Below are 12,343 nucleotides of genomic sequence, written 5' to 3'. Positions count from 1 at the left end.
GCTCCTCTCCTCCATTAAAAGCATCATGTTGAGAGACGGTGGGGTAATTTGTGTGTTGTTGGAGGTGGGCCAGCTCAGCCCAGGCTCAGTATTGAAGTGATTATAGTTTCTGCTGGGCCACAAAAAAATGTCTGAAGCTGATAAAAGGAAGAGAAAATGAGAGCAGCTTAATTCTAAGCACCATTGATTTTTTTTTTTTTCATATATCTTTTGAGTGCCTGTTGTTGCTTAAGTTCATGTTTAAAGTGTTTTTTTTTCTGATACTTTTTTTTAGGATAATAATTTGATGAAATTATGGATGTTACTCCCAGCACAACAACTGCTTTTTGCCAGACTTGTCATTTTTATGCACTACATTCTCATCTAATTGAAGCCAGCCACAAAATAAGTTGTTTTTTATTTTTATCTAAGGCGAAAAGTGAGGTAATGTAACATAATATTTTCAAATCCCCAACAGAAGAGGTTATTTGTGGTTAAAAATAAAATTTTGTGACAATGCAAGACACATGTCGAAATGGAAGGTGTAATAGAGTGACCACAAATACCACAAAGCTCTCACTGCAAACATAATCTCTTCTAGCGTACTCAATGCTAACTTTTCTTAGCTTTTCCCAGAACCCTAATGAGGATCGGGAGAAAATGAGCCTTTTATTTTGTCTATTTGTTTATAAACCCATGGCAACCACACATTAAAGGCACAATTAGATTGACTGGCTAACATCTTTTCTGCTTGGGATCCCATCAGAGGCTGATGTCATTCTCTGTAGCTTGCTAGTTCTAAGAGTTAGCAATCCATATAAACGCAAACATTTCATATAATACTGAACCAAGATTCCAAGCTAACCAAAAATGGATGAACTATATTAACAGCCCACCCAATGGGGTCACAATAGTTCAGCGTGGTTGACAGTTTGCAGAACACCACACACTTATGTGATCTAAGTGTGGTTTACTGTATTAAAACAAAATGGCTCATTTAACAAATCAAATCTAGTTCAAAGGAGTCACCCATTGCAGTGGGCAGGAGAAATGATGAAGCAAAAGTTTCCTAAGCACAGTAAAGGAAAATTATGGAGCAAACAACTCAAAGAGAAGAACAAGATGCACCTTGCAAAGCAAAGCTGCCTTCACTTTGTGTGTTTACAGTGTGCTTTATGAAGGATGAAGCCACAAATCAGAGGGCTGAAGTCTCATGAGAAGCTCTAACCTAATACAGACTCTCCACATCGCTCTTTATGGATTTTAAAGGGTATGTTCCAGTTGCCCATAACAAGTGTATTTCGATATATCAATATCACTTCACAGAAAGTATAAAATAAACGTGACGTTTTCATTCAGGTGGTTCGACGCAGTTGTTTCTGGGTTTAAAACACACAATGCGACTGTAACAATGTTGTTATTATTATCATGATCATAGGTTACGCTTAAAGAGAAGATATTTTAAGAAATGTCTCTTTTTTATTACAATGGAAGTCAATGGTCACTAGGGCTGGGTATCGTTTCAATTTGAATGATTCCGATTCCGCTTATCGATTCCGATTCTTATCGATTCTGAATTTCGATTCCAATGACGAAAAAAAAAAACGTAGATATCGTCTTCCATTTATTATAAGTCAGCAGGCTGGAGAACACTTACGGAAGGAACTTTTGACTATGGTTTAAAAATACCCTAACCAATATAAATTTCAGGCATTATTAAAGACAAGTAAACACTATATTAAAAATAACTATAATAAAAAATTACGCATAATCGCATAAAATAAATACAACTGAACAAAGATACAATTGAAATAAACAGTGTTATAAGAAAATCAGGTATTCAGGTACAGAAACTATAATCAAATGTAAAATAACACTGCACTTTATGAAAAAATACATTACAAATATAGTTACAAAGGTTATTCAGTCAAGAACAGCGCCTGGATTTTCTCTCTTTTGCTGTTTGATTAAAGTTATTATAGAGATGGCAGCAGGGATATTAGGCTGCTGTCACTTTAGGAGCTGGACGGACCCAATAAACTGTTACACATGTGCACAGCACAGAAAACAGCACGTCTTCTTGCACCTTGAATGGCTTAAAATCACTTTAAAATCACTTTTTTTCACTTTTGCGCTTTAATGGTTTAAAATCACATTAAAATGCGCACACAGGAACCGATAAGCGGTAATCAAAACGCGATTTCTTATCGAATCACCGGGTTCTTGGACATTTGGAACCTGTTCTAAAATGGAACCGATTCTCCATACCCATCCCTAATGGTCACCAACATCCTTAAAAAGATCTTATTTTGTTCCACAGCTGAAGATGAATAAATAATGAGAGAATTTCCATTTGAGGGTATCCCTTTAACAAGACATATTACTCATGAACCAAATCACGCCTTTTTACAAATTAAAAAGTCATTTGTCATCAAATTTATGAATATTTACATTTATCATTATATATTTCAAATAAATACCTATTGTTATACATTTGGATTTAATTTTGATATTTATTAATAGAACATCCAAAATATGTGACTCAAATGTCTGTATTTGAAAATGCTTCAAGGTGTTCCAAAATTACAAATGTAGTCAAGTCTACAGAAATGAGTTGTGTAGAAGGCATTGAACACTAAGCCAAGAGCCCGGATTGAATTCAAGCTCAGTAAAAGAGCAGCATACTGTAAGTGTTTTTACTGAAGTAAATCGTTGCCACTATTTCACTGCTCTGATTAAGAATGTGGTGACTTGTCAAAAGAAAAGAGAAAATATGTAGTGAACACATTCAATTAATGAGTGAGAGGGGAGTGAGGTGCTTTATATTACAACATACTTACACCTATTTTCATTAACTTGCAATAAATCGCTTATTTAGCTTGTGAAAATGTTTTCTTTGGCGGGAATGACATATCATGCTTCATATCATTTGTCACCTTTCTGTAATTACCACGCATGCTTTTTTTGTACATCTGTTTTGATGTAACTTAATACAGCTGTATAACTTGGAAAGTGTTTGATTGTAATTACATTAGGGGCTCTAACTCTGGCAAATTTCAGGATTAAAACGAACAAAATGCCTTGTTTAAGTTACAGATTTTGTAAATCATGATGAAATGTGTTTTCAGAACTATTTAAAATGAAGCAACATTCGATTTGAGGTACTCAGCTCAGATTAACAGGAGGTCTCCTTCTCATTTGAAAAGTGCCAGTGTTTTCCCGTGTTCAAGACCTCAAGAGTGTGTAATGTAGGAGACCCAGAAGGGAACTGACATAAGTATCCAAACACGTAAAAAATTGAAATACACAATGTGAGAAATAACAAAGCGTGTGCCTATAGAGTGGTGCAAGGATGAGGTCAAAACCCGGAAGACTAATTCGCCGCTAATTCCTTCGAGATTTTCCTATGGGGTTTTCCAATTTATAAGTGAAATAAGGTCTGTGATAAACACAACGTGACGATACTTGACGATTCTACAATGTAAATTAATGTACAATGTAAATGTAACCTGCACACACAACCCAAACGTTCCTATATAGTTACTTATTAGGAACAAAGTTTTTTTTTTTTATCGAAAATTTGCATTTTCGATATGGGTGTGTGATTTACGTTGTAGAGCAAAACGTTAAAGTATTGTCAAGTTGTGTTTACCTTGTACTCATTAATTAAAAAAACAACTTATTATAAAACCCCATAGGAAAATCTCAAGGGAACCAGTGGCGAATTAGTCTTCTGGGTTTTGACGTCATCCCTATGTAAAGACTGTAACAGTGCTGATAAATGTTCCTAGCAAAAAATAGCACAAAAGTCTGATGAGGCAGTTGGACCTGAAGATTAATGAACTTAAACAGAACAAATGAGGATGATTGTTGCGAAAGAACGAAAGCAATGAGAAATGTATAAAGAGAGGTGAGAGCATGCAAACAGACAGCAAACATTCAAGTGCACAAAGCACTGGGAACTTTCTCTTTTTTGTAAAATCGAAAAGTGCAGAAGAATTGCCATCTTCAGGTAATCTCCCTTACGATGAAGTATCTGCATTAGGAAAGGTTCTCAATGGCTGTGGGTCATAATGATGCATTTTTAATCCAGAATTGATTTCCCCCAATTTTTTTCCATCCAGAAATACATCTTTCATAGTAGTACATGCATATTTTGAATCTATCATTAATAATTCTGTAACAATCTACAGAGCATTGCAGCTATTTTTAGTGTGCTATTTTTTTAAGAGTTTTCCTTGAACCATTAGTGAATTCCATTTGGTTTGTTGACCCTAATTCCAAGTGCCTGGGAAATCCTCCATGGCCTCTGTCTCAAATCTCAGGGAAACAGAAGAGTTCATTAACTTTCCAAGCAAAGCAGATCATTTTAATAAAACTTTCGAGAAAAAAAGGACCAGGGTCATCAGAGACCTGCAAGATTATTCACCCTTGGTTTTAATTACGGGAGCCTTGCAAATATTGAAAAAAAAAGAAGAAACGGCAGAAACAGAACGATCAAATTCCAGCTCGACTGAATGCTTTCCAGTGAATCTGTGATGGAGTTTCTATCACAAAACTTTAAAACAACATATTAACCCCTTGGCCTTTTTCAGACTCATCTTTTCCATTTGCACACTATTAGGGAAGTGTGTACAAAATTCTGCAATTAAATGCATCATTTGACAAAGCCAACATATCCCAACAGAGCAAACCTCACCAATGAGAGTAATGGGATGCTGAAAGAATCAAGTCTTGTCCACAGGAGAAAGGAAGAGAAAACAAAAAGAAGTTCTCTTCCTTCAATAAGACACATAGCATGGGGGTTAGCGAAACACACAGTCGGATGATGAATGTCTGTTTGCATTCCAAGTCGACAGGAGAATCAAACGAGAGCCCAGAGAGGGGTAAATGTCAGTCTGGAGTATGGTAGAATGGATATGTTGGTTAGGTTATGCATTTTTGCAATGCCTTTCCATGCAGAGAATATTATTATATGCTCATTTATCTTTTTCATATTCATCAGGTGTAATGTGAGTCTGGGAACTAAAAACAACACGCTTTTAAATTAATTCTTTTTTTTATGAAAATGTGCCTACTGTAAATCAGATGAATTTCTTCATCTGAAAACTCGAAGATATTATTTTATAATCGGAATATTTAAACATCATGCTGTTTTAAAAAAATACTGATATATAAAATACACCACAAAAACAGTTCAATTGGTCAAATTTACAAAATATAGTATAAAAAATGGTAACATTTTACAAAAAGGTTCATTAGTTAACATTATTTAACTACCTTAGTTAACATGAACTAAGAATGAACAATACTTCTTCAGCATTTGTTTATCTTAGTTAATATTAATTTCAACATTTACTAATACGTTATTAAAATCAAAGGTTGTATTTGTTAACATTAGTTAACCCACTGTGAACTAACATGAACAAACAATGAACAGCTGTATTTTTTATTAACTAATATTAAAAAAAGATGAATAAATACTGTAACAAATGTATTGCTCATTGTTAGTTCATGTTAGTTAATACATTAACTAATGTTAACTAATGAACCTTATTGAAAAGAGTTGCCAAAAAATAAAATAAATTAATATAATATGCCAAAAATTAAATACGCCACAAAAATAATTTTTATTAAAAGTTAAAAATTCAAACAAAATAAAAATTCAAATCTTTTTCTAGCCCTATCAGTTTAAAGCTACATAAAACAACCACATTTATCTCTATATGAGAGCAGGAATCAGGCTAATTGCGTTGTTGTGTGGATGTTGTAAATGAGGACTCATGCGTGCCGATGGTATTGCGGGAAAACAAACACCTTCTGTTCAGCTTTCAAGTATAACATTCTCACATGATGCAAAAACATTCCCCACAGTCTTGACTGTCAGATTGATGGACACTTTTATTTATTTACCTGTTTATCTGTTTGGGGAAAACAGAGTCTTTAACTTCCAGCTAGTTTTACCCCGAGCTAAAGCTGGAAGTAAATGATCCTAAGCCGTCACGGACAGCAGCAGAACGGACCTCGTTATGAGGAGACGCTAAGGTGTGACGGGGGGCTTGTTTGCACAAAGCTTTTTGCTCCTGTCATCTTGCCCCACGGCAAAGTTAGGCAAAAACACCCTGCCTTTTTGTCTCTTTCCCTCTGCTGTCGCCAGCCAGTTGCACACCTGTGGAAAGTTGCTCGCTCATTCCCTCTTCTCTTCTTGTCCGTCCTCCCCCTAACCTCACTCATCTGACCTGTAACAAGGATCAGTTCACACCTCCGCTCTGTTTGTTTGGCTTGTCCTGTCAAACCATCCCCCAAATGAATCCCAATAACTCTATGTCAGAAAGATGTAACCCCTCCCCCACCCACATCCCTGTCCTTGGGCTGCATGCTGACAGAGTCTCATGGGGGTGGAGGAGCACAGGAATGTGAGAATCCTCCTTATGGACCCGCTGACTCCCTCATTTGAGGGGTAACACATTAAGAATAGTCACCGGTTCATCTAATTGGTTCCTTTGTGGTACTATGTGAATTTCTTTGTGTAGAAAACTGCCAGCTAATCACTTAGCGTTAGCTTTTTCTGCTCTCCTCAGTGATAAGTCGCAGACTTTGGGCCCTTAAGACCAAAACTATAGTCGCCCTTTGCGCCCATGGGGTGTAAATTCAGTACCCTTCATACCTTTGCAGGCCTTTCTGTGAGAGATGGGCTTCGACATGTCTCTGTAGTAGCCCTCTTTGCAGTAGTGGCAGTGGCGACCTGCCGTGTTGTGCCGGCAGTTCAGGCAGACTCCTCCGCTTTTCCTCCCGGAGAGTTTGTAAAGCTCCATGTTGAAACGACAGCGCCTTGCATGGAGGTTACAATTGCAGGCTGCGGAAAAGAAAGAAGTTTAAAGTTTAAGCTGCATATCCTTTATCACAGCCAAGTGCAATCAAATCAGAAAATCAAAATACAGACTTTTTTTTCTATTCGGGTTTGAGTGCAAATGTAAGGACTGTAAGCAACACACCATAATGCTTAAAAAAAGTGAAAATATGGTGCTGCATGATCATCATCAGTCCCTTGACTGGCTCTTTTGGAAAGATTTCTGAAAAGCCAATGTAACAGAATAAAACAACATTTCGAAAGGTTACAATGCAGGTGTGTACACTACTGTTAACCGGAAATGCTCAGCAAGGCCGCTTTTATTTGATCAAAAATACAGTAAAAACAGTAATACTGTGAAATTATTACATATTTAAAATATTTAAAATAACTGTATTCTATATGAATATTGTTTAAAATATAATTTATTCCTGGGATGGCAAAGCTAAATTTTCAGCATTACTCCAGTTTTCAGTGTCACATGATCCTTCAGAAATCATTTTTAGTATGGTGATTTGGGGCTTAAGTAACATTTCTTATTATTCTTATCAATGTTAAGTGTTATTATCAATTATAAACAGTTGTGTTTATTTGGGATTGAAATCTTTTGCAACATTTTTAATGTCTTTATTGTCATTTTTTGTTCATTTTAATGCATAGGCCTACATTTAATTTAGATTTACTAGATTTAATATTACAGCATCACATGAAGCACATCTTCAGGTTGACATTATGTTCAGTGTAAGCTATATACTAAAGATTTAGATTTAAACTTTTTTATGACTATATTTATTTAAAAAATGTAGGTATTTTTCAGAGTTCGGTTGAGTACCAACTATAGGCACTCCACATGCTTAAAAGTCATTAGATCAGGAACGAACTAAAGTTTTCTAATCGTTATGTTGTGGGGATACAGGCCTCAATTTGACAGTTATGTCTTTACCAACTGCAGCAAATGAAGTGCCAGGGAATTAACTTCTGGTAATGAGGTCAGTTTCTGAGCTTTTTCTCTGACCAGGCCTGCTCTTTTCCAATGATGCCAAACAATATCAGACAGGCTCTCCAATTACCATTCCATTCCCAATCCTCACCATGCGCAGGAAGCTGTGCTCCTGCTTGTTTACTAATGAAGAAAGTTGCTGCCACCAAGTTTAATTACTGTCTGATGTTTATTCATGACTGATTTGTGTGCAGACATGTTCTCTTTCATGAGGCCTTGGTGAGACATTGGTGTGGCTCCTCCTCATGTATTATTCAACTATAAATCCCAACCCTCCTACCAAAATGCTTTGGGCTGTTCAAGCACAGACAACTGTTGGCAAGGCATAGCTGATGCACATTCTCCGAGCAACTTCAACAGTGTTTATTTGGTCTGATGCTAGGAGACTTCAAGACAAAATAAGCATTTTGATGAGAGGGCATAACAACTTACAAAAGTGAACGCAGTAACTACACCAACACTGGAATGGAAAAAAAAATGGCTTTAAAGTTGTTGTTGTTTGGAGTGATTCAATAGCCTATCATTTGTCACACTTCATTTTCTATGATTGTAGTTGTATATTTTTTAAAGGACCCCCAAATATGATGATCCCCTTGCAAGGGACCCCCTTCCTAAAATAAAGGCAACTTTATATTTTCCATGTATAAAAACAACCTTATTAAATATTATCTGGAAAATATTTAATTTATAATGATAGTGAAAACTTTCTAGCCAGTATTAGAATACAGTTAGATGTATATTAGAGGAGCATTGGTAGCACTTTATTTTTTTTAACATTACTGTTTTGCATCTATATACTATGTATGTACTTACTATGATAAGGAATTAACCCTAAAGCTAACCGGTAACACTTTAGTTTACAGTGTCATTGTTACAAATGTTACATGTAGTTACTATAGTAATAATAACTATAAATTATGCATAGTTACATGCAACTAACCCTAAACCAAACCCTATAATAACTACATAGTTACTTAAAGGAGAACTCCGGTCAATTTTAACATTGAGCTAATTTTTTTGTAAATTTGGAGTGCTGTCAATACAGAGAACAATGACAAAAATCGGTGTTGCCTACACCGTGTTATCCTCTTTTTAAAATTTGCACCCTGTTGACTTCAATGGGGCAAGTTTTAAACCTGATTTTAGCCTCTTAACATCCTTGATGTGTCATTACAAGTGCACAGCTAATGTGAGTGATTCCTTCAGAGTGATCACGGGTGAATCTGACTGCAGTAGATGTGAAAGATATTAATAAAAATGATGTTAATTCAGCCAGCGCACATACCTGTATTTTCTTCCTGTTTTCGGTCGAAGTCCATAGTAATCGATTGTCGAGTTTACGCGCGTGATCATAGGTAACTAAACCTATGCGTGTGAACTCGACAATCCAATCGATTACTATGGACTTCGACCTGCTTCGAAAAGCAGGTTTAAAACTTGCCCCATTGAAGTCAACAGGGTGCAAATTTTAAAAAGAGGATAACAAGGTGTAGGCAACACCGATTTTTGTCGTTGTTCTCTGTATTGACAGCACTCCAAATTTACCAAAAAAATGAGCTCAATGTTAAAATTGACCGGAGTTCTCCTTTAATATTACTCAGCACTTAAATGTGTAATTACAGTTTAATAAAGACACCTTAAAATAAAGTGACTATTCAAACATATTTTTTATTTATAGATAATACAGATATATTTTATCTATAATAAAATAATCACAATTAGGACCAGATTTACTAAACCGAGCAAATTAGCATGAGAGCGCAATTCCATAAAAGCAGATGGGAGTGGAAATAATGGAGCAAATACCAGTAAATTGATAAGCGCAAACCTTAGTAAATCACCTTGCTTGATTCATTTAAATACTTTCCTCCCATAAATTTTGCGTCTGAAAGGAAAACTCCTACAAATGCAATAATGTCAGCCTCAAAAATAACTGTGTCCACGTCTTTTCACTGCTAATTTCTTGATGTCTTTAGTAAATCGTAAAAAAGTAGGGTTTTTTTGCTCTGGCTCAAGCTGTTAGTAAATCTGGCCCTAAATCTCATAATTTCAGTCTTTAGACAAAGTGAAAACAGTAATATTATAAAATATTGAGTTTTTGGGTCCCAACTCATATTTTGACAATATGTGTGGTTACTGCATTTTGCCTAGCAGGGGATTACATTTCCTTTCTTGACATCAAGTTAAAGGAGCAATCCGATTTTCATTCTTATTTTGACACTTAGTCCATTCACTTGAGTACAATGTTATAAAATTAGTAAAGAGTGAAAAACTCCACTCAATGTCTCCTAAAAAATACTCTTGGCTCATCTCCACAGATTTTCCACTTGCTGCCAAAATAAATGAATACTTGAAATAGGTTTTTCGAGATGCCTGCAGGACATAAAGAACGACAATTCGGCCTGTCCTAGAAGTGTCTCCTCTTCAAACTTACTCCATGCACGGCTTGTTTGCTTTCAAACAGGCATACTGTTGGTATTAATTCTGCCTGCTTGTTTGGATCCCGGTGGAAACTGATCCTTCCTACCCTCCGGCAATGGATTATTCACTTTCGCTAACAAGGCAAATGCAGTCCACTATGCGGCCTCCGGCTTCTTTAAATTTCGACAGACTTGCTGAACTTATTGATAAACAGAAAATCCAAGTTGTTTTCTCTGAAAATCAAAATGGCACCACATTTTATTACTTTTCGAAGGCACAAAAATACCTTGCATTGCTATTGGAGAGGCATAAAACTGAGAAAACTAATCACAACAGCATGTTTTACCAAAGTAATGAGAAAAATCTGTTATTACAATGACATCACCCTAAAACCCTTCAGTTGTATTATTTCTTCCTTCATAACATGATTTAAAACAATCTGCGGTAAAAGAAGTGATGTTTTTTACGGATTGGGCGGCATGTGCTGTCTTAGATCGTACTTTGTTGCAGTCGCTACAGTCAAAATGCGTCCTGCTAAAGGATTAAATTAAGGATCATTTTGATTTAACTTAGTATTTACTAATAGTTTAGACGTTATCAATTTAATTTGATTATTGTTTTATTATATTATAAGAGATTTATTTAAATTTTCTATGAGGACAACAGCTGGAAAACACCGTTGTGGCATCACCATGCACCTAAAAGAGCTGAAAGGAAATTGCACTGTCAACATGCGAGGCTATTGGTAGTATTTGGCACCCGTCGTTTCCTCTTGCCCTCAGTGATGAAAAAACAGCCTCAACACACATAGGGCAGCTGGGGAAAGCTGTTTCAATGCTCTACCTCATCTGGTTTCCTCATTCTAGAGACTGTGATTGTTGTGATACGACCCTGTCCGTATGAAAACACGAAGCATTCGCTTGGCTCGCACCTGCTCTTTTACAGGCATGCAGGATTCAGGGTGGCTGCCTCTCAATGGGAGCGAATACAAAGCGGCTGTGCATTATGTCGTCCCCCCACAATCAACTCACTGTCAGACTAATTTTGTTTCCCTTCATCCGCTTCAGATTTGCTCATTTTGCCCTTCTTTCATTCATTCTGCCCTCTGACACCCACTCTCACACCTTGTTCCCGTACCTTTGAAGTGCTTTCAGACTCACTAATCTAGTCGTGTCATCTGCCTTGAAAGCATGATCATAATTTAAATGTTGCCCTGTATGACGGAAGAAGATTACAGACGCTTTTGGAAGTGGGAGGAAAAGCTCATCCCTATGGTGGTACTTCCTAACCACAGAGTGGAACAGCATCTGTCTTAACAGAATGAAAGATTACCTGGACGTCCAGCCAGGCTGGGGAAGCAGAATACTCGTAGTGGATGAAAACCCTCATCAGTGAAGCCGACAAAACAAGCTATTCTCACTTGTAGCTACACATCCACTTAGCCGATAAACCCCGGGAAGAGATAAGCGCTTGAGATGACTCGTCTGATTGACTGGGTTGAGGAGAAAGCCAAACCAGATGCGTTTTGTCTCTTTCCCCTCTTTAGTTTGGCTTAGCTTTCAGAGAGGTTGATAAACACGTACAGCCGTGAGGAAAGAGTGTAAGGTGATAGCTTTCGAGAGAATCTAATTGGTTTTGTTACCGCGTTAAGAATGTTCTTAGAAGAGAGAATTTGAATCTTGGTTTTGCTTTGCTTGATGTTTTTTGCTCACTTTTTATTTGTAGCCGATTTGTATTTTGTTTGATATTCGGACAAATATTAAAATCAAAATGATAATGAATATTAATTCACCAACATAAATTTTGGATAACACATTACAAGAAGAACACATTACTACTTTAGTTAACATGAACTAAGAATGAACAATACTTTTACAGCATTTATTAATCTTAGTTCATATTAATTTAAACATTTACTACTGCATTATTAAAATCAAATGTATTTGTTAACATTAGTTAATGCACCGTGAACTAACATGAACAAACAATGAACAGCTGGATTTTTATTAACTAACATTAACAAAGATTAATAAATACCGTAACAAATGTATAACTCATTGTTAGTTCATGTTAGTCAATAATACATTAACTAC

The 12,343-nt window shown here is 36.2% G+C and overlaps 1 protein-coding gene across 2 annotated transcripts in view; it reads right to left on the bottom strand.

Moving 5' to 3' along the window:
• Positions 1–12,343, bottom strand: part of ntn1a (netrin 1a) — a 69,868-nt gene that overhangs the window by 18,902 nt on the left and 38,623 nt on the right. For both annotated transcript variants that reach the window (XM_081381761.1, XM_081381760.1), the window contains exon 2: positions 6,647–6,835. In XM_081381761.1, the coding sequence (XP_081237887.1) occupies positions 6,647–6,835 (189 nt within the window). The remainder of the gene's footprint in view (positions 1–6,646; positions 6,836–12,343) is intronic.

The sequence above is a fragment of the Scardinius erythrophthalmus genome, assembly GCF_964197995.2.
Source record: "Scardinius erythrophthalmus genome assembly, chromosome: 12".
NCBI lineage: Eukaryota > Metazoa > Chordata > Actinopteri > Cypriniformes > Leuciscidae > Scardinius > Scardinius erythrophthalmus.
The sequence above is the reverse complement of the archived record's forward strand: the minus strand, read 5'-3'. Positions and strand labels throughout refer to the sequence as shown.